This window comes from Acomys minous (assembly GCF_964271855.1).
Source record: "Acomys minous genome assembly, chromosome: 12".
NCBI classification, from domain to species: Eukaryota; Metazoa; Chordata; class Mammalia; order Rodentia; family Muridae; genus Acomys; species Acomys minous.
This window is the reverse complement of record NC_140493.1, coordinates 65,275,976-65,300,470: the sequence shown is the minus strand read 5'-3', so window position 1 is coordinate 65,300,470 and position 24,495 is coordinate 65,275,976. Positions and strand designations below refer to the sequence as shown.

The 24,495-nt window shown below is 36.7% G+C and overlaps 1 protein-coding gene across 1 annotated transcript; it reads right to left on the bottom strand.

Annotated features, from left to right (window-relative positions):
• On the bottom strand, window positions 1-21,700 carry LOC311579620 (vomeronasal type-2 receptor 116-like; the record flags this gene model as incomplete). The annotated part of the gene is made up of 6 exons (XM_084750343.1): window positions 1-905; window positions 3,716-3,839; window positions 14,749-14,976; window positions 16,325-17,137; window positions 17,609-17,708; window positions 21,591-21,700. 6 exons carry the CDS (start codon window positions 21,698-21,700, stop codon window positions 1-3), a joined length of 2,280 nt encoding a protein of 759 aa, XP_084606469.1.
• Between the last annotated feature and the right edge of the window lie 2,795 nt (window positions 21,701-24,495).

The following is a 24,495-nucleotide window of genomic DNA, read 5'->3' as shown; positions in this document are numbered from 1 at the left end:
TTAGGAATATGATTTCCCCCTGATCTTTTGAAGAGAATTTTTGTCTGGTCTTAATAAAATTATGTAGCACTTTGGGACAAAGATGCACCCCAGCATCCCTGCACTGGAAGCCAAGATGGAAAAAATCTCCAAGGCCACCATGACCTTGCCCTTGGTGCTATGGTAGACAGGGAGGAAAGTAATCCACACAGTACAAAACACCAGCATGCTGAATGTCAAGAACTTGGCTTCATTGAAAGTATCAGGCAGGTTCCTGGCCAAGAAAGCCACAGTGAAGCTTCCCAAGGCAAGACATGCCAAATATCCAATTACACAGTAAAATGCAATTACTGAACCCTTGTTGCACACAATGATGATGAGGCCATGCTCAGAGTCTCCATCAATATCAACAGCTGGTGGAGAAGCTGCAAGCCAGATTGAACAAAGAATAATTTGGATGAGTGTACAGAGAGGAATAATGTAGTTAAGTGTTCCTGAAACCAGAATGTACCTCATTATTCTTGCAGGAGCTGTGACTTTGAAAGCCAGAACCACTGTAATTGTTTTGGCCAAAACAGTGGAAATAGCCACAGTGAATACAATTCCAAATGTGATTTGCTGTAAAATGCAAGTGGCTGAGTTGGGATGGCCAATGAAGAGTACGGAGCAGAGGAAACAGCACATGAGTGACATGAGTAAGATATAGCTGAGAGTGCGGTTATTGGCCTTCACAATGGCTGTGTCATTGTGCTTCAAAAATACCCCAAGAACCAGAGCTGTGAAGGCAAAGAAGCACAAGGCCATGAAGGCCAGAGCCATCCCCAAGGGGTCTTCATAGCTCAGAAAAATCACAGCTTTGTGGATGCAGTGATTCTGCTCTGTGTTGGCATACTGGTCCTCTGGACACTTCACACATTTGTCCATGTCTGAATCAGAAAGGAAATATTTGTTAGTATAGCTTCAGCAGTTTATTTACAAGATATTTCAATAAGTGTGTTGGCAAAGCTTTGCAATATCTCCACCTTACTGCTGATAATATGATTGAACGACATTGCTGTACAACAATGCTTCTATTTATTAATTCTTATTATCTTTTTAGAGAAGAAAACCAAAGCAAATTTTGTCTATTTAACAGTGTTGCTGATATCATTTACAAGGTTTTTATAAACTAGACTTCTTAAATCATTCTGGATGCTATCATGAAATGACTTATTCTGATAAATTCACAGAATCTAAACTCATTAACCACAGCATGACTGAATGTCATTTAAAACCTCCTTTCCCATGCACTCAGTGCTGCCTGAGTTCACTGATTGTTTAATTAATGCTTTCTTTATCAGAGACAGAGACTGTCTTCTGCTTGGGGAAGAACTGTGACAGTTTTTCTAATTCCCAGCCTGAGCATAATGATATCTAAGGAACAGTAAAAGAAATCATTAGGGTTGGGAGTGTGTGTGTTTGTGTTGTGTGTGTGTGTGTGTGTGTGTGTGTGTGTGTGTGTGTGTGTGAGTATTTATATTTATGTGACCAAAAAAGTGTAACAGATGTGCTCATAAATTTGATAATCATTTGGGAGAAGTAGGAATGTGAGTACGAGAAGTAAAGTTTCTCGGTATATAAACGTAATATAAAGGCTTGAAAACTGTAAAAAATAAAAAAGAATTATTAATATGTCCTTATTTATGTTCTTATATGGCAGTAAAGAAAAACAATTCCTGAGTCTTGATAATGAAAAGCACTAATTCTATCACTGAAGGTAGAAACCTCTCTACAGACTGATCACTAGAAGCTTTTCATCTTTATTTTACCTTCGTGGGAAGCATTCAGCATCTTCTTGCTTCCCTAGTTTCAATCTCTATGAGACCCAAACTTTCTGAACATATTCTGAGGTAAATTTATATATCAATAAGCACCATGGAAGAAACAAAAACAAAACTCAAAAGTTACCTAGATTTTTTTTCAAGATAGGGTTTCTCTGTGTAGTCTTGGCTGTCCTGGACTCACTTTGTAGACCAGGCTGGCCTTGAACTCACAGTGATCTACCTGCCTCTGTCTCCCAAGTACTGAGATTAAAGGCGTGCACCACCACATCTGGCCAGTGACAGATTTTTTTGCGTGGAACAAACTACTTCACTCATAATATCCTCTCCTGAAATGGCAATGGTAGGAAATTTCATTGGAATACCACTGATTCATTAGATAGTTTCACAGAGTTATAAGATGCTTCCTGGTTGTTAAATCTTTCCTGTAGAACAATTTATTGATGGGAAATTGTTACTAGTTACTTTGCCTAAAGTGTTGGAAAGTTAGCTGAACTATGAAGAGAATGTCCTGCTCTTGCACAAGACCTGAGTTCAGTTCCCAGAACCCATGTGAGGTGTTTCACAATTGCCTTCAAATTAATTATAGAGGTATTAGTTGTCTCTCACCTTCATCTGCCCTTATGTACACATACATTCACAACATACCTACAAACCTATAAATACTATTACTCTTTTTCTATCTATTTATGTTATTACCATGAGTTCTTATTAATTTTTAACATTTAAAATAATTTTATTACAGTTTATTTCATCATTATGTATGTTATTTGAGTGCATAGATGTCACAAGGCATTTCTAAGAGTTCTTTGCCTCCTCTCACTATATGGGTCCTGGGGATGAACTCCAGCTATCATTCTTAGTGGCAAATGATTTAAATGTAGAGCCATATTATTGGCCAGAAAGGTACTTTAAGAACTTGAATTTCATTGCATAGTATCAAAGGCAAATGTTGTAAAAACTTCACATTGTCAACTTGCATTTTGTCAAGCATAAGTATATAATCATTTTACTAAACTGGCTTTGTAGGCTGTAATAAAAATTTAATTTTTGTACTAACTACTTTCAGCACAAAACGATTCTAATCTATTATTTCACGAAATTATTAATTGGGTGCTATGTATAAAATATTTGATATAAGACTCCTTATATTTTGTACATTATGTGTTAAGAATTATCTTCACCTTCCTAGGAACAAATCACATCAGACATTTGAAAATGGATGAGTGAATAACAATTGGGATGTAATCAAATTAAATTACAATAAAAAAGGGGGAAAAAGAAAATGGGGCTCTACATATCACACAAATTCTGTCTCATATGCAGCAGTTTTTGCTAATTTTACATTTAATTTTTTGATCTCTACACTAATTTTTCTAAGGACACAGACTTGGTTTCTAGCACCTCCATTACACAGTCCATCAGTTCTTGTGCCATATTCTGTCTTCTGTTGGATTCTTTCCATACACTGTGTACATAAACACACGTAGAGTGTATATGTATATGTATATGTATATGTATATGTATATGTATATGTATATGTATATATGCAAAAAGAATGAAAGGACATTTTAAAAATTCATGACTGGAAACTTGTGTGCATGAAGTTATAGGGGAAAATAATAACCATACCAGATCTCATACAGAATGTGCTCACACTGCATGTCGATTTTGTTTCTTTGAGAAAATATGATGTGACAGACATAAATTGAATAAAAATGTAAATCTAGGTAAAAGGGTTTTTGTGATTGTTGTTGTTGCTGTTATGACATTGTTAGTGTTTGTATTCCTGTGACTGCTAATTGAGAAAATGGTATATTTTATTTTTGTAGTTGCCTTTTAGACTCCTTCAGCATCTCTTTGTTGGTGGAGAGGGGTCTCAGTGTAAAGGATTTATCACAGCAGCAAACACTCACTTGTCTCATTAGAAATTTCATTTTCTGGACAGCGGATACAAATAAAACAGCAGGCTGGCATTCCCTCCTGCCTGAATTTTCTGAATCCAGGACCACAGTCAGCACTGCATACAGAGGGCAGCATCTGAGAAAATAAGATACATATTGAGTTTTACCTACTACATCCATAACTACATTATATTAGCATGTTGAGATATCAATAAGCTTATTTTATATACATAAGCTGAGGTACCACATGTCACTTAGCACATTGTATAATGCCAAAAATCTGAATATATTTTTAAAAGTTGATAAAAAGTGGAGTTCTTTACCAAATCTTAGACATTCTGGAAACAATTTTAGTGTATTTTGAGCAAACACTACAGAGATTGCAACCTGGTTTCCTTGCTGATTTTCATCAAGCTGACGCAAAGTATAGTAAGAAGATAGAGAGCATGGAATGAACCTTACCTGAGAAATTCTCTCTGTCAGAATAACCCATCTTTCTAACGCTAATGCATTTTATATTTGGTATTCATTGTAGGCATGCCAGGTCTACTAAAGACAATGCTGTTGCTAGGCAAGGGTATATGAGAAATGAAACAGAGCAAGCCAGTAAGCAGTGTTCTTTCAAGGGCCTGTGTCTTAGTTTCAGTCTCCAAATTCCGTCCTTGTCTTCCCTTGTTTATAACCCATGAGCCAAAACAACCTTTCTCCTCACTTTGTTCAGGGCCAAAGTTTAATCAAAGCAATGACTTAGCAAGATACGACAAAAGCACATCTAAAACAGACGAAATATCTCCTCAAGTCTCAGATGACAAACACATGCTCCAGTAAATTAAGACTTCAAATCATCACAAACTTAGTGTAAAGAAAAAACACAATTGAAAAGACAATCCTAGTGACAAAGTGCCGAGTTGATGTGTAAGAAGCTGTAATGTGATGTGTTTCCTGAAGTGAGAAGACCTTAAGGAGCCTACAAATATTGTGGGAACCTGAGTAAAAGTCAGTTTGTTTCTATGGCACCAGCCAAGGACAATACATGCAATAAGCATCGAACCCCTACCCAGATCTAGACAATGGACAGGACATTCTGCACAGTTGAGTGGAGAATCGGGGCTGACTTTCACACAAACTCTGGTGCCCCATATTTGACCATGGCCCCTTGAAGGGGAGGCCTGGTGGCCCTCGGACGAAGAATAGCAGGCTACCAAGAAGAGACTTGATACCCTATGAGCATATACAGAGGGAGGAGGTCACCCTCAGTCACAGATGTAGGACAGGAGAGTAGGTGGAAAGTGGGAGGGAGGGAGGAATGGGAGAATACAAGATATGGGATAACAATTGAGATGCAATATGAACAAATTAATAATATATTCTTAAGTTAGTTTGTTTGATGTTAATGGAAGGTTTTCTTAGGTTAAAGGAAGGTTATCTTTGTATTACACTGAACTTTATGATGAGGCTCTGTAAGGAGCATTAGAAATTAGCTGATTGTTGCATGCTTATTTGAATGTTTCATTCAGTATTAAGGGCTAAGTGAAGACCACATTGTCACTGGTGCACAAGTTCATCTCATATTCTCCACATATACAGTTAAATAGAATGCTTCCCTTTTGCTGTGGTGGTTGTGAAACAGGGTCTCACTCTTTAGCATTGGGATACCTCAACTCTATCTAGAATGGGGAACATTACTTTCTCTTATTTTCTGAATTTTCTTATAATTTATTCATATTACTTCTCAATTGTTATGCCGTCCCTTATATCCTCCTGCTCCTCCCTCCCTCTCCCTTTCACCGTATTTCTCTCTTCTATGTCTGTGACTGAGGGAGACCGCCTTCCCCTGTACATCATCATAGGGTATCAAGTCTCTTCTTGGTAGCCTGTTATCCTTCATCTGAGCCACCAGGCCTCCCCATCAAGGGGACATGGTCAAATATGGGGCATCAGAGTTTTGTGAAAGTCATTCTCCAGTCTCCACTCAACTGTGGTGAATGTTCTGTCCATTGGCTAGATCTCATTGGGGGTCCATGTTTACTGTACATATTGGTCTTGGTTGGTGCCATACATTGAGAATAACTCCTGGTCCAAGATCTGTCAATCCTAATGTTCTTCTTGTGAATTTCTAGGGCCCTCTGTATCCTTCTAATTCTCCATTCTCCCATATTTCTCTCACCTACACTCCCAATAGAATGTCTTCACATCTATTCCAATTTCCTGCTAAGTGAAGACTTTCGAGAGACATGCCCCTTGGGCTACTGTACAATTATAAGTGAGGATATAAATCTTTAGTCATCAGGGAAATGCAAATCAAAACAACTCTGAGATTCCATCTTACACCCATCAGAATGGCTAAGATAAAAAAATTCAAGTGACACCACATGGTGATGAATATGTAGAGAAAGAGGAACACACCTTCATTGCTGGTGGGAATGCAAATGTGTACAACCACTGGTGCTAGCTCAGAAAATTGGGAATAGGACTTCCTCAAGAATCAGCTATTTCACTCCTTGGAATATACCCAGAAAATGCTCCAGCACACAACAAGGGCATATGCTCAACCATGTTCATAGCAGCCTTTTCATAATAGCCAGAACATGGAGAAAACCTAAGTGTCCCTCAATAGAAGAATGGATGAAGAAACTGTGGTATACAAAGCAGGCCTCAATAGATACAAGATGATTGAAATAATACCTTGTATCCTATCAGATCACCATGGTCCTAGGATGCAATTCAACAACAACAAAAATAACAAAAAGCCTACATGTATGTGGAAAGTAAAGAACTCTCTGCTAAATGACACCTGGGTCAGGGAAGAAATAAAGAAAGGAATCAAGGAGTTTCTGAAATTCAATGAAAATGAAGGAACAACACACCTAAATGTGGCATACATTGAAAGGAGTGCTAAGAGGAAAATTCATAGCACTAAGTGCCATTAAAAAGAAACTGGAAACATCGCACATAAGCATCTTAACGACACAGCTGGAAGCCCTAGAAAAAAAACAAAGCAGAAACACACAAAAGGAGAACACGTCTGGAAATAATCAAACAGTGTTGAAATTAACAAATTGGAAACTAAAAAACAGTCCAAAGAATCAACAAAACCAAGAGCTGGTTCTTTGAGAAAATCAACAAGATAGACAGACCATTAGCCAAACTAACTAAAAGGCAGAGAGACAGGATTGAAATCAACAAAATCAGAAATGAAAAGGGAGACATAACAACAGACACTGAAGAAATACAAAGAATCATAAGATCCTACTTCGAAAACATATATGCCACAAAATTTGAAAATCTAAGGGAAATTGATGATTTTCTTGATCAATTTCACTTGCCAAAGTTGAGTGAAGCACAGATAAATAAGATAAATAGTCCCATTTCTCTTACAGAAATAGAAGCAATCATTGATAGTCTCCCAACTAAAAAAAAAGCGCAGGGCCAGATGGTTTCAGTGCAGAATTCTACCAGACATTCCAGGGCAAGCTAATACTGATACTCTTCAAGCTACTCCAAAAGATAGAAAGGGATGGAACATTATCAAATTCATTCTATGAGGCCATAGTCAAATTGATACCTAAACCTCACAAAGACTTAACAAAGAAAGAGAATTTCAGACGGATTTTTCTTATGAACATCCATGCAAAAATACTAAATAAATACTTGCAAAACGAATACAAGAACACATCAAAGATATCATTCATCATGACCAAGTAGGCTTCATTCCAGACATGCAGGGATGGTGTAAGATATACAGAAACCATCAATGTAATCCATCATATAAAGAAACTGAAAATAAAAAAAACCCATGATCATCTCTTTAGATGCAGAAAAAGCATTTGATAAAATCCAACACCCATTCATGTTTAAAGTTTTAGAGAGATTGGGGATACAAGGCAATTTCCTCAACATAATAAAGGCTATATACAGCAAGCCAATAGCCCACATAAAAGGAAATGGTGAGATACAGAAGGAAATTACTCTAAAATTGGGAACAAAGCAAGGCTGCCCAGTCTCTCCATATCTCTTCAATATAGTACTCGAAGTTCTAGCCAGAGCAATAAGACAACAAAAGGAGATCAAGGGTATTCAAATGGGAAAGGAGGAAGTCAAATTATTCCTCTTTGCAGATGATAAGCCAGTGTACATAAGTGACCCTCAAAATTCCACCAGAGAACTCCTACAGCTGAAAAACACCTTCAGCAAATTGGCTGGATAAAAAAATTAATTCAAAAAAGTCTGTAGCCTTCCTATACACAAATGACAAGCTTGAAGAGGAAGAAATTAGGAAAGCCACACCCTTCACACTAGCCACAAGCAATATAAAATATGTAGGAGTTACTCTAACTAAGCAAGTGAAGGACCTGTTTAAAAAAATTTCAAAACTCTGAAGAAAGAGATTGAAGATGACATGAGAAGATGGAATGATCTTCCTTGCTCATGGATCAGGAGAATTAACATAGTAAAAATGGCCAACCTACCAAAAGCAATCTACAGATTCAGTGCAATCCCTACCAAAATACCACCACAATTTTTAAAGACATTGAAAGTTCAATTCTGACCTTCATATGGAAAAACAAAAAACCCCAGAATTACTAAAACAATCTTTTACAATAAAAGATCCTCTGGAGGAATCTCCATAACTGATCTCAAGCTGTACTATAAAACAATAGTTATTAAAACAGCATGGTACTGGCACAGCAACAGACTGGTTGATCCGTGGAATCGAATCGAAGAACCAGATATGAATCCACACATATATGGTCACATGATTTTTGACTAAGAAGCCAAATCCATTCAATGGAAAAAGGATAGCATCTTCAACAAATGGTGCTAGTCTAACTGGAGGTCTATGTGTAAAAAATGCAACTGGACCCATATTTGTCACCTTGCACAAAACTCAAATCCATGTTGATCAAAAACCTCAACATAAACCCAGAGACACTAAGTCACTTAGAAGAAAAAGTGGGGAAGAGCCTGGAACATATTGGCACAGGAGACAACTTCCTGAACAGAACACCAACAGCCCAGGCCTTAATGTCAACAATTAGTAAATGGGACCTCATGTGATTGAGAAGTTTCTATAAGGCAGGAGACACTGTCAAGAGAACAAAGCGACAGCCTACAGACAGGGAAAAGATCTTCACCAACCCTACATCTGACAAAGGTCTAATACCCAAAATATATAAAGAACTCAAGAATTTAAACACCACCAAACCAAATAACCCAATTGAGAAATGGGGCTTGGAACTAAACAGAGAATTCTCAACAGAGGAATATCAAATGGCTGAGAAGCACTTAAAGAAATGCTCAACCTCCTTAATCATCAGGGAAATGCAAATCAAAACAACTCTGAGGTTCCATCCTACTCCCACTGGAATGGCTAATATCAAAAATGCAAGCTACATCACATGCTGGCGAGGATGTGGGGAGAGAGGAACACTCCTTCATTGCTGGTGGGAATGCAAACTAGTACAGCCACTTTGGAAATCTATCTGGTGCTATCTCAGAAAACTGGGAATAGGGCTTCCTCAAGACCCAGCTATTCCACTCCTTGGAATATACCCAGAATATGCTCCAGCACACAACAAGAACATTTGCTCAACCATGTTCATAGCAGCCTCATTCATAATAGCCAGAACATGGAAACAGCCTAAGTATCCCTCAATAGAAGAATGGATAAAGAAACTGTGGTACATATACACTATGGAATACTATTCACCTATTAATTACAAGGAATTCCTGAAATTTGTGGGCAAATGGATTGAACTACAAATGATCATAATAAGTGAGTTAAGCCAGAAGCAGAAAGACTCAAATGGTATATACTCATATCTGCATACTAGCCTAAGGGCCATGTTCCATGAAAGCCTTCACTTACCAGGAAACTGGGACAGAGGGGAGAACATCCTATTTGGACTCTAGATGAGAGAAGCATGGGAGAATAGCAAAGTAGAAGGATCCAGAGGGTCCTAGAAACCTAAAAGTAGAACATTACGATAGGCAGATTTGGGCCAAGGGGTCCCACTCAAACTAAGGCACCAGCCAAGGACAATACAGGCCATAAACTTTAAACCCCTACCCAGATCTAGCCAATGAACAGGACATTCTCCACAGTTGAGTAGAGAGTACGTACTTTCACACGTACTCTGGTGCCCCATATTTGACCATGTCCCCTGGAGGGGGAGATCTGGTGGCACTCAGAGGAAGGACAGCAGGTTACCAAGAAGAGACTTGATACCCTATGAGCATATACAGGGGGGGAAAATCCCCCTCAGGAGCAGTCATAGGGGAGGGGAATAAGGGGAAAATGGGAGGGAGGGAAGAATGGGAGGATACAAGGGATGGGATAACCATTGAGATGTAACAAGAATAAATTAATAAAAAAAATTTTTAAAGAAACTGTGGTATATTTACACTATGGAATACTGGAATACTACTCAGCTATTAAAAACAAGGTAGTCCAGAAATATGTGGACAAATGGATGGAACTAGAAAAGATCATACTGAGTGAGTTAATACAGAAACAGCAAGACTCAAATGGTGTATACTCACTTATAATTGAACATTTTCTCTCTTTTTAAAATATATTTTCACAGTTGTTTTGGCATTTGGTAAGATTTTTTTATTTAAGTATTTTATTCAGAATAAATCTAATTTTTTATCCCCTGACTTGTGTCTTCCAATTCCCCATCCCTCCCTCTTTCACCCTATTCCTCTTCCCTAGGTCTGTGACAGAAGGGGACATTGTCTCCCACTATAAGATCACAGCCTTTCAGGTCTCTTCCTGTGAGCCTGCTTACTTTCCCTCTGAGCATCACCAGGTCTCCCCACCGAGAGGGAGTGGTCAAATAGGGGACACCAGAGTCCGTGTCTGAGTCAGTCCCTGCTATCCACACAATTGTGGAGAATGTGCTGTCCATTGGCTAGATATGGATACGAGTTCTAGGTTTATTGCATGCATTGTCCTTGGTTAGTACAGGATTTTTAGCTGACCCACCTGGGTCCAGATATGCTTGCCTTATTTGTCTTCTTGTAGGTTTCTAGGACCTTCTATTTTCACATTCATCCTTACCTCTCTCACCTAGAGTCCCAGTAGGAAGTCCCAGTATCTATCCCAATCTCCAGCTAGGCACTTGGTAAGATTTTTAATGACCATTTTGAAGAAGAGTGGAGACAGTGCACATTGCTGCCCCATTTCTGTTCAGTATTTTAAGGCATGGTCTCTATGTCACACTGACAGCCTTAGATTAGCTATATTTGTCAAACTGGCCACATATCAACAGAGAATTTTCTAACTATGCCTACAAACTGTTTGGATTAAAATATATACCACATATACCCATAATCATAAAATTCTGATTTTATTGAAAATTTTTCTCTTCATTTAGCACAATGCTTGCAATCTGTTTGCCATAAAAATTGTTTTCTGTCAAGACATTACCTGTTCTTTGTGTTCCAACATGTTTCTCTTTTATTCTGAATGAATGATGGATTTATTTATTTATTTATTTATTTATTATTTTATTTTTTCTCCTTTATTAATTTATTCTTGTTACATCTCAATGGTTATCCCATCCCTTTGAGCCCAAATCTGCCTATCATAGTGTTCTACTTGTAGGCTTCTAGGACCCTCTGGATCCTTCTACTTTGCCATTCTCCCATGATTCTCTCATCTAGAGTCCCACTAGAATGTCCTCCCCTCTGTTTCAGTTTCCTGGTAAGTGAAGGCTTTCATGGGACTTGCCCCTTGGGCTAATATGCAGATATGAGTATATACCATTTGACTCTTTCTGCTTCTGGGTTAATTCACTCATTATGATCATTTCTTGCTCAATCCATTTATCCACAAATTTCGGGAATTCCTTGTTTTTAATAGCTGAATAGTATTCCATAGTGTATATGTACCACAGTTTCTTTATCCATTCTTCTATTGAGGGACACTTAGGCTGTTTCCATGTTCTGGCTATTATGAATAAGGCTGCTATGAACATGGTTGAGCAAATTTTCTTGTTGTGTGCTTATAACACATTTATGAATATTTTTGTATAGTCATATAATTCCATCTTAGAGTGTATTTATATTGTGTATCTCATTTAACTAATCTGCATTTTTGAATCACTATTGCACTTCTTGAGTGAAATAGAATTGTGTGTGTTGTTGAATTGTCTTAATAGGTGTTTACTTAAGAACTATGCCATCCATGTGCATCAAAGTGAATATCTTCAGAGTTTTTCATTTGTTTGTTTCCATTTCATAACAATGCATCACTCCCATTTTTTATAGAAGGATTCCATTATGATTAAAAATATCTTTTTCTATGGAAGTAATATAGAAAAATTTAGGGTTGTTGTTGTGGTGGTTGTTGTTGTTGTTTTATTGAACCAATCTTGTTTCTATGGATTTTTTATTAGAGAATGCGATCATTAACAATAAATTATTATTGTTGATTATATGGTGAATATTGTCTACGTGTTTATATTGTAGTATTTAATAGTTTTCTAATAGTTGCTTTTCTCTGGAGCTTAGTGCTTTCTATGTGTTCCTTTGATTCTTACATTCATTGTGTGAAGTGGTTCAACTAGTTTTTTTCATCATGATTTTTCAGTGCTTATAAATTCTTGTGATTGTGACTATTATTGAACTCTGTTCTGTATCCTTCTACTATGAGGAATAACTTTTCTCTTTTATTTACTGTGGTTGGCTGTTAAATGTTTGAAACACATCACTGTTACTCTCCTCCTGTAAGAACGTCCATAGTGACATTGACTGATATACAGATGGGAACTTACTATGACAGAGTCTTCTGCACTGCAGCCTTCAACTTTATGTCTTTGTTACAAAATAATTTTTTAAGTTAAATATGTCAGGGTTTGTTCATTTCCTGATTTTGAATGTTTGCTATATAAATGACTGTTGTATCTCGATGGGCAGACATATCACATGAAATTTTGATTACATTATACTCGATATAGTGCTGATGAGTTGAGCATGTCCTTCTTTTTCCCTTGTGTCCCTGGATTGTAAATTTGATCTTTTAATAAGAAACCCTCGGTCTCCTCTATTTTGTATCTTCTGTTTTGTTTTATTTTTGTTATAGTCTGAATTTTCTAATACTTATGCACAACATTCAAGCTTTGCAATCTTGTCCTTATTTTGAACTATTGTTTTGGTGAGACCTTTTACTAAGAATTTTATTTCCTTTAAATTGTTTTTCCTTTATATATTTTTGTTGGACTATTTTTATTATTTTGTACCTTCATGGGATTCCTTTTTCACATCCTTTTTCAGTGGCTTATTTTGTGTTAGTTTTTGTGACCCCTTGTATCCTTCCAGAGGTAATGTATGTCTCCTCTTCTCACTTTTCATAAAACATTCTAATAATCATTTTTGAATTATGTATTTAGCATATAATTAAACATACTCTTATTTAAAATTATGGCTGTAACATATTGAACTAGATAAATTTGATATCATCATTTTTATGTTTGTTTTTTTCTGCATGTATCCTGATATGCATATCTGGAAGCAGAGCATTGATTCTATATTTTTTTTAGTATTGAGTATTATTCTCGTGCATGTTTTTGTAATGCTCAATCAAGCTTTGTTTAGAAAACACATGCGATTTCATTGCTGCCGTTGAATGCATATGTATCTCAGTAGCTAAACTTCAGATCCTGTGTTCCTCTGTATAAAAAATGATTCCTCTCATAACTCTGAGAAGGACTATTAACTGCAAATGTCACAGTACATAAGTAACCTGAGATATAATTTAAAATATAGCGTTAAAATGTAAACAACTTTGTAGTTGTTAGTTCGAATAGTATATCTTAAAACCAGCCACATTAGAATTCGTACCTGTGACATACCCTGGAGCTATGATGAAATCTTTTATTCCCAAATTTTTGCATAGCAAAAATGTGTTACTACCAATAACTTCAAATACACAGAAGGAAACTAGACACCGTTTCATTACTTTGAATGAACTACACAACATTTAAGAGGACCAGGCAAGGATTGTAGTGAGCAGTTTCTTTACATGGCATAATTAAGAGCTGAGGCATGGACAAACTGTGAATATCAATTGATATCTTGCACCCATTTTGCACATTTAAGCTGTCTCACATTCCCACGGATTTGCATCACTTTTTTAATGTCCATATACACCACATACTCCAGTGTTGCATGGACATATATCCAGAAGAAAACCCACAGACATATAAAAAAGAAAGAAAATAAAGTAATAATTCATAGAATATTTAATATGTATCACAACATTATTAATTTATGATTAGGGGGGTTGACAATTTAGGAATTCTTTGTCAGAAGGCTTAAGCAAACATATAAAATAAAAGTGTTGCCTTCAATTTGATCACTTCCCCGTGATGTGGTACATTATCAAATCACAGAGGAAGAGTATGCAGGCAGTCCTTATGATACTTGATAGGCTGGGGTCAGTAAGTAGAGGAGAAGGGTTCCCCTCTCTATGGACTAGGGAAGGGGCATAGGAGGAAGGAGGAGAGAGGGTGGGCCTGCAAGGACACAAGGGAGGGGCCTAAAGCTGGGATGTAAAATGAATAAAATAAAAAATTTAAATTTAAAAAGATAATTAAAACTAAAAGAAATGATGAGTTTGTTTTCTAATGCCTTTGTATTCTTAATTTGCTGTATCATTACACTTAGCCTCAGTCTCTTTAACTTTTTTTATCAGATATTCATAATAAGTGAGGAAATCACTATATAGTAGTAAGAATGGTACCATGAGTATATTACTCACTTTACTGGAAATATTATAAATGAGTGGTCAAGAGTTGTTTCATATTCATATTAAAACAAAACAGTTTCTTTTATAATAAAATACAGTGTAACTGTTGCATGAACTCCTTGAAGAAATAACATAAAAAATAGTGAAAATAAGAAATATAACAGACTAGAAGTAGGTTCCTTATGGGACAGTTTATTTCATTTCACTAACTTATAAAAAGCATAAATGGACCAACTAAACACACAGTGTTTACTTGTATGTAATGGAAATCAGTACAGTTCTTTAAACCCACCTGTCGACTTCCTGTGGCCCACTCTAGCATGTCTTCAGATAAATGGAGCTGTTGACCATGTGGAAAATATAGGCTAATCTTTCCTATCTTCAACTTAAGTTCAAAATCATGTGGGAGATTCCAAATGTAGAAAATGTCATACTCTTTCTGAAGTTTTTCTTTCTTGTTCATGGTCACTTTGTCTCCAGTAGGAGTTATGAAGTGGGTCTTTCTCATCAAGGAGTGCATCTGAAAAACAGGCAGTATTATATAATCTATATGCTCTTCCCAGGTTGGAGAAAATGTATGATGATTACCTCTGAAATGCAATTTTATCGAAGGTATCAGGTGGAGATTCTCAATGAAAACAGAACATTATATTAATTTGTCATATTTGCAGAATTTTAGTACACTGAAAGGAAACTAAGAAACACAAGCATAGATAAGCACTTACACTTCAAACATACATGTACAACTCACAAACACACAGCACACACACACACATGGATCTGCACACAGAGAGACCCACATCTATATAGAGATACGCACATAATATAGCCCCATATTTGTTTACACACACATTAATATACATGTCCAGACACACATATGAACATACAGACACAGACATACATATACACCCAAATAGACAAACAAGTACAGAAATGTACCAAACACATACATAGACACACACATGAACAGACAAATACACATAGGGAGACATAATGAGATACAAACATTCACACAGAGAGACATTGACACAAAAACACATTTATGCTCACAATATCAAAGGAGAGAGAGATAGAAACACACACACACACACAGAACAAGAGATTACATATGTGCAATCCAATATACAAAAACACAGAACACACAGACACATGTGCTTATAAATACAAACAGACATACACAAAAGAGAAACAAACATACACATGAGCATTTAGACACAGACAATTTATGCTCACTTCTATGAACAGATAATCAGATGGACAGAAACACACACATGTGCACACATATCTGTACACACACACATAAATGCAGATATACACAGAGATACACAGAAACACACTTAGAAACACAAATACAGTGGGAAACATATATCCAAACAAATTAGTGTGTGTGTGTGTGTGTGTGTGTGTGTGTGTGTGTAATAAACTGATTCACATAACTATTTGTATGCAATTATACTAAGACTTTGAGGAAGGTGAACAGAGACTACATTTGGGGATAATCAATTGAGAAAACAATCCCCTGAACTTATTACCTCAAATTTCAGAATTAATGAACACTCATCTCCTTATCAAGGAGAACATTAATGAGGAAAGACTAATTATCTCTCAAATATTAGAACAAGTATGATCATATTCAGTTGCTCTGTTACAGAATCACTGATTTTCACTGATAAGTGGTGTCTTTCATTCCAATACCATTGTATTTGAAGATCTATATAAAGCTCTAGATTTATTGTGTCAGCATAAAAACATTTAGAAACCGAGGTTTTGGGGAAACATTTCCTAGTTCACTCAGTTAATCATCTGAGAGACTCTTAAAAACTATGACATTGATAAGATCATGTATAATCCAATAGAAGAAATATTACCTTCGAGCAGATATGACCATGTTTTTTCTCATAGTCAATTGGCTGATTTTCTACCTGTTGAAAAAGCACCTCATGAATGACATGGGCCAAAACATATGCAGCATTGTATATGTCATAACTGTTATCACTGAAGGCCATGTCAAAAGTCTGTGCCATTAGCCATTCCAATGAGAAATTGGTTGAGCAGTTCTTCATTGTCTTACAGTTAGATGCTGAGGATTCACAGTTAAAGTTCATCCACTCCAGGCTTGCCAGATATTTATCTGAGTATTTGAGAGGGTTCAATGTCTGGACAAAATTTTTAAAACCTGAAATCTTACCATGATGCTGTGCAAAAGCAAGAGTCCCATGGAATGGGTCAAGTGTGAAATCGCTCTTACTTGTAGGAACATCCCACTGTGAGGTGGTGATCCATGTTCTTTGTATACCTCCAGATTCCCACATTCTAAAGGCTACAGCAAGAGTACTGTATGTGTCACCATAAAGGATGACAACATTTGTTGATGATGTCATGATTTGGTTGTAATACACTTCAGCTCTTGACATGTATACCGCCATGTTCACTGGGATCATGTTCACAAAGGCAAAGCAAACTGTATCCTTTTCCATCTCTCTTTTCAAATCTGAGAGAAATTGTGTACCCTGTTCATTGTCAGAGATGGCCAGCCCTACCCAATTGCAGTTTAAATAAAGTAAGAAGGCGACGAGGGCCACGGCAAGAGATGTATCCTCATGTGCCATCTGATAAATATAGGGAAATTGTACACGGTCACTCAGGAGAGGATGGAAAGGCCCATAAGTAAGATGAAGAACCTAGGACACAGGGAGCAGCATGAGGTAACATGCACTTTTAAGAACTTGTAAACACATTTGATCTGTAAAAATCTCTAGAAATTCCCCTTACCTGTTACTTCTCCTCTTATCCCCATTTCACACAAAGAAATTCCATATCATCATCAAGTATCTGAATAATACCATTGAACTACACAGATTGACATATGGCCAGTAAGACCAGTCTCCTCTTTACACTTTTTTTTGCATCTTATCAAAGCCACCAATGGAGACACAAATTAATTAAATTTTAACCGCACAATCTCTCACCTGCTGAGGTTCATGGCTGTACATGAATATGTGATATAATACAGATGCTTCCCAGTTTGGTCCTGTAAGAAATACTGTACAACTGACTACTTGAGCACAGTCATAATTAGGAGAAAACAAATGAGTTGGTTGAGAAACATGAATGAGAACTTTTAATTCTGACACACTTATGAAATGTGGTACTTGAAATACTAAAGACATATTTGGTAGAAGATCAGGGTTTCTGTTTATTTCATCCAAGGAAAAAGCCAAAACCATAGGAAACTGGCTTTCAGCTGGTGTTCTGTAAAATGGTACAATATTTATTATGTACAGAAGTATACACATAATCATTTGAAATCAATATAATGACTATCCTGTACTTGAAGATATTGTCTTTATCCCTATGGTTGGAACAATTATTCCGTGGAATAAAGTTTGCAAAGATAAAAATATGGAATTTTAGAACACCTATCAAATTTCATGTGAGTTCATCTACACAAAATATGCATATTTTATGGAAAGCATTTCCGTCTGTGGTTATTGAGTAATTACTCAGAAGGTAAAGACAAGGCCACAGGTTTAGACCAAGCTGTAAACCTGATTATGTATTCATTTATTAATTACATAGAAATAGGAAAATTACACATGATGTTTGAGCCTCTGAGCTTCTGGTATTTCCATATGAAATTAACTGAATTGACTAAGATAGTGAAAGGATGACTGATGAATGCACAGGAGTGTTTCTGGGGCAATATTTGGTCCCAGTATTAACAATTCATTATAATTAGTTCGAAATATATCTATAATATTCTATTCTATCCATCATCATATTGTTGTTTTGCTTTTTAGATTATTTTTCAGTCAGAACATCTTTTTACTATTTTATTTTCAAATAAATTCAAACACAAGAGATGCATATTTAACTAGATGCATGTTTGACTTTGGAAATCAATCTGTTACTTTATCAGAAAACTGGTAAAAGCTTAACCTCCAGACATAGCTGTACCATACCTGGACATCTATCCTAGGACACTTGCTCAATTATGTTCATAGCAGCTTTATTCATAATAGCTGGAGTCCAGAAAAAGTTGATGTCACTCAAACAAACAATGGAGAATAAACAATGAAATACTACTCAGATATAAAAACAAAGAAAATATAAATTTTTCATGCTAGTAGACTAGAAAACATTTGCTGAGTGTGATAACCTAGACTAACAAAAACACACATGGATGTACTTACCTAGCCATATAGCACAGGATAAAAATACTAGAATTTACTGACCCAAAGAAAATGAGTAAGAAGGAGGAACCCAGGGAGGATGCTTTATTCTACCTCAGAAAGGGAATATAATAGACAGCAGAAGAAGTTGAAGATATGGAACAAGGTAGGCAAGAAAGCTCAGATAGAAATGAGGGTGGATATCAGACCTGGGGAGAGCTGATGCAGCAGGTCAGAGGGCCTGAACAGTAAGAATAAGGCATGTGTGGAGATATCTCACTGACAAGATGGATAAACAAGACAGTTCTGGGATAATATAGTGGTGACTGAGATGAGAAGACACCCTCTAACTAGACAGAACTCCTAATGGAGGAAGGGGAATACCAACCAACCCACAAGAACTATGACTCAAAATTTACCTTTCTTACAAGATATGCAGGGATAAAATAAAGCAGAGATTAGGGAATGTCCAAGCAATGCCTTGCCCAAACTGAGACTCAGAACACAGGAGAGAGACAACCTCTGACACTACTATTGATACTCTACTGTGGTTTCAGACACCAGTGAATCAAAGCAGATGCTAAGAATCAAAACCAAATATCAGACAAATGTTCAGATTCTTGTAGAAAAGTAGGAGGAAGTATAGAAGGATGAAAAACTAACATAAACTACACAAGAAATCAATTTATCAGGGCACAGAGGGAGTTGTGGAGACTCAATCACCAACCAAGGATCCTCAAAAGACTGGACCTAGGACTCCTACACAGATGTAGGTGATGTGTAGTTCAGGCTTAGTGTGGGTCCCCTAGTAAGGGGAGCTTAGATTGTCTCTAACATGGACTCTGTTGCCTGTTTTTTTTACTCTCTTCCCTTGGTAGGGATTCATTTTCAGGCCACATGGGAAGAGTACACATTCAATCCTGATGTGATTGTTGAGTTGAAATGATTTGGTGGGGGAATCCCCTCCTTTGAATAACAGAGAATGCAGATGGAGTAGATGGAGAGAGAATGAGGCAAGGGATAGAGGAGGGAGGGGGCAATGATCAGTAAGTAAAATACATAAACAAATATATTACATTAAAAAAATGTTGTATGCCTGTATGTGTCTGTATGTATGGACATAAGCAATGCTCTTTTATGACATGGACAAAAAATAAATTGAGGTTTTTTATTCTATTTATGGGAAAAATCATTCCTGTCTCTTGCTAGTTATTTCCTACCACCTGAACAATAAGCATCAAATATAATCCTTCACTCGGAATGATTCACTCATATTTTAATAGAATTAGATTTTCATTTAGAAATTGTACCTTTGAGTTATCTTTGTCTATACAAATAGCTCCTTTTAGAATACCCTTTATTACAGCACAGAAAAATTGCCATTGGACATTTAAGGAAAACTCATTAGAAAGTCGATAATTGAACTTGTGTGACAGAAGCACTAACTCTTGCATACTAAACATAAACAACGTCAATTACTTGAGCTACCAGAGTGGCCTAGTAGTCTAAAGTGCTTGCTGTGCTTGGAAACAACAGTCAGAAATCCACAAAGCAAAAAATGTGTAGAGTATCCACATGGTAAAATATGCAATTATACTTAGTAAAATTACTGAAAGAGAAACATAATTGGTAAATGTGATAGAAGTGTCAGAAAATAAACAACTTAGACTTAAAAAGGAAGACACATAATTCTTTTTTTCTTTTTTATTGTTATTATAATTTATTCCTCCATTCATGTTACATCTCAATTATTATCCCATGCCTTGTATCCTCCCATTCCTCCCTCCCACTTTCACCCTATTCCCCTCCCCTATGACGGTGACTGAGGGGGACCTCCTCCCTTTTTATGTGATCATAGGATATAAAGTCTATTATTTGTAGCCTGCTATCCTTCCCCCTGAGTGCCACTGAGCTTTCCCATCAAAGGGACGTGATCAATATGGGGCACCAGAGTTCACGTGAAAGGCAGTCCCCTCTCTTCACTCATCTGTGAAAAATGTCCTATCCATTGGCTGGATCTGGGTAGGGATTCGATATTTACTGCACATATTTTCTTTGGTTTGTGCCATAGTTTGAGCAGAACCCCTGGGCCCAGATCTGCCCATTATAAATGTACATAATTCTTAAATAATTGAAGAGATGTGCTACTAGGAAACTCCTATAATCATGTTCTCAAGTACTGTCAACTACCTACACATGCTACAAACGTAACCCAGTCAGATGACAAGGAAATTAAGTGGTCACCACTAGTAGAGATAGCCTCAATTTTCAAACATAAATTTATACTCTAAGTATTCCTTCTTTATGCTAAATAGAAAATGAAGAACTGGGTTTTGTGCTACTTACAAGACAATGGTTGTGTATGTATACAAGTAAAGATGGAGATATAAGGACAGGTTTAAAGTTCACATTGGACAGAAATCTTACATTTTTCATGGAGGTTCAAAAGTCATGGAGTGACCACATCCAGAAAATTTTAGAGAGTAAATGAACATCTATGTGAAACCTTTCTGTACCTAGGTGTACTCCAAATATTAGGTGCCTCTACACAGGAGCTAATAGATACACAGTGACAGAAACACACTCTATGGCCATTTAATTTTACCTTCTCATGATGAAACTTATTGAAATAGTATGGGGTATGTTTTGATAATAAAGCACTGGGTACTGGGCAATGGAAACTGTCAACAAGAGGGTTAACCTTTATTAGCATGTTGGAGATTGCTTTGTTCACTCAACTTCTGGCCTTGAAATCAAGAGGCTAACTGGAAGAAACAAAATACTTTATAGGCAAATTTAAATTAATAAAATGGCATTAAGTTTATAAAAGACTTGGTGTTGTTTCTTTCTGCATACATTGAAAGAAAAAGACAATATTCAAAGCATTGTTCTGTTTCTCATCCTCAGACCTCTCCAGAAATAATTGTGATGACATCTACATGAAAACTTAAAAAGCACTTACAGCGTATCCAGAATGTTGCTAAAGTAGTCTTTCTCCACAGACCATTGCGCTGTATAAAGAAAGAAAATACACGCTTCCATTAATTCTCTGTCCTTTTCTTCATTCTTCATTCTCCAAAAGCACCTGGAAGGAGTGAAACTCATCATGAGAAGTGGAGTGTTCAGAAGCAAGTAGAACAAAATCAAAGTGAACATCTTTGTCCTACTATAAGCCTTGGTGTTGTGGTTGTGAAGTGTCATGCATATCAGCCTAACAAATGGGCACCCGTGTGTTCCTACCTTCTTTTATTTTTCTGGACAAAGGAAAGTTTATTTGCACATTCATGATTCCTTTTTTCCCTTAGGTCCTTCCTCATTCCTGGAGGAATCTTCCCTGGGACTTGTCATCTGAGGTCCACAGTACATATGAAAAACATGAGTTGATAAATATATTTGATAATAGTTTTGTCTCTGGTTCCATGAAATCATTCAAATTTATGGATTTTAAAATCCCTGAGCAGAGGTTGTTTAGTGAAAGTTGTGTTTCAGAACTATTTTACATATCTGCTTCTGTATACACCAATAGAATTTATGTCAGTAGATTTTTTAGATTATGCACAGTGAAATATAAATTATTGATTCAAAAGGGGCATAGAAAATGGCTCATGACTACATGGTGAGCATTGTATCAGCAAGTATATATGATGCACAGGTAGCCACTTGTCTGGGCCATCTGAGAACCTCAGAGCATACACACTGTGAAATATGTCAAGCCAGTGACAAATAAAGAATTTCTACCCAAAGCTATGTTTCAAGGTTTGGAGAACCAATAATCAGGTGAAATCCAGAAATTTCTTGAGTCCTGTTGTACCAAAACCCATCCAGTTCCTCACAAAATAGCAGCTCATGTACACTTTAAATGTTGATTTTTAAAAGTTCAACAATATCCAAAGAAACTCATGAACTTTGTGTATCATTTCAAATATTAAATGAGACTTATCCCTCAACCAAAACCTACATCATTAGTAATAAAGCATGTTAAATATTTGAGTTCTAACACATGATCTCCATTCTAGAGCCTCAGTTCCCACAGATCAATAAAATGTGATAACCCATTTCTTGTACTTCATCTTTGCATTTCAGTATTGTTTTATACTCATTTCCATTCAATTAATATCTGTAAGGAACTCTTGTGCTGAGTATCTTAGAAGCGAATAATAACTGGGAAACAACTGTCATTTTAATCTGTAAACTCTTCCTATAAAAACTGCAGAGAAATCTATTCTTCATTGCAGTGTAGAATCTGCATTGCTGGTATAAGAGTATACTGATGATATTTTCTTCCTACCAGCGTCACAAGATATTCCATCCCTAATTCCGGTTCTCCTTTGTACTTCTCAAATAATGCCTGACCTAATTTTTGTATAAAGATATGTGTCACACACACACACACACACACACACACACACACACCCCAACACTCTTACACACATAGATATAAGACATACACTGTTAAACTAGAGTCTATGAAAATTCAGAATTTCTTAATTCTGCATGTTTAGCTTAGCATAATAGCCTTCTATTCCATTCCCAGTTCCTGCTAATAATATCATTTTTTTCCAAGTTGAGGTCAAATCCATTATTTACATATAGACCACCATGTCCTTTTCCTCTGAATTCAAATAAGTCTAAGAGAAGTATGGACCCAATAATTGTATTTGTTTAGTTTCATCTTTCATCTGTGGTTTCTGTCATTTATGCATTATATACAAACTAATTTTAAATATCTGTCTGTTTTATCATTTAGTTAAAAATAACATTGCATGTATTTAAAATATAAGAGAATATATATTTAATTTTATTTAATAATTCATTCAGATTACATCTCAGTTGTTATTCCCTCACATGTCTCATCCCATTCCTTCCTTTCTCACTCTTTCACCATGTTCTCTTCCACTAGGCATGGGACAGAAGGGAACTTTCTCACCTACCATATGAACATGGCCTATCAGGTCTCATCTGCATAGCCTACTTACTCTTCCTGTGTGTGCCAGCAGGCCTCCCCACCAAGAAGAAGTGCTTAAACAGGGGGCACAAGAGTTCATGCCAGAGTTAGTCCCACTCTCCACACAACTGAGGAGAATGTACTGTCCATTGGCTAGATCTGAATAGAGAACCTATGTTTATTGCAAGCATTCTCCTTGGTTGGTACAATATTTTGAGCAGACCCACTCAGTCCCAATCCACCATCCTTGATTGTCTTCTTGTATGGTTTCTAGACCCTATGAGTCCTACTATTTCTCCATTCTCCCATGCCTCTATCACATGGGGTCCCAATAAGAAGTCTCAGCATCTGTCCCACTCTCCAGCTGAATGAAGGATCTCAGAGGACATCCCTCTGTGGCTAGTGTCCAGTTATGAGTGAGTATATACCACGTGTATCTTTCTGGGTCTGGGTTAACTCACTCAGGTTGATCATTTTAAGTTCTATCCACTTGCCTGCAAATTTCAAGATTTCCTTGTTTTTAATAGTTGATTAGTATTTCACAGTGTAAATGTATCACAGTTTCTTCATCCATTTTTTGATGGAGGGACATCCAGGCTGTTTCCAGATTCTGGCTATTACAAAGAAGGCTGCTATGAACAAGGTTAAGTAAATGTCCTTGTGTGGTGGAGGATCTTTCAGGTGTATTCTGAGAAGTAGAATAGCTAAATCTTGAGGTAGCTCTATTCCCTGTTTTCTGAGAACGTGCCATCTCGGCCAGATTGATATTCAAAGTGGTTATAAAGTGTGCACTCCCACCAGCAATGAAGGAGTATTCTCCTTTCTCCACATGCTCAGCAACATGTGCTGTCACCTGAGTTTTTGATCTTAGCCATTCTCATAGATGTAATATGGAATCTCAGAGTTATTTTGAGTTTCATTT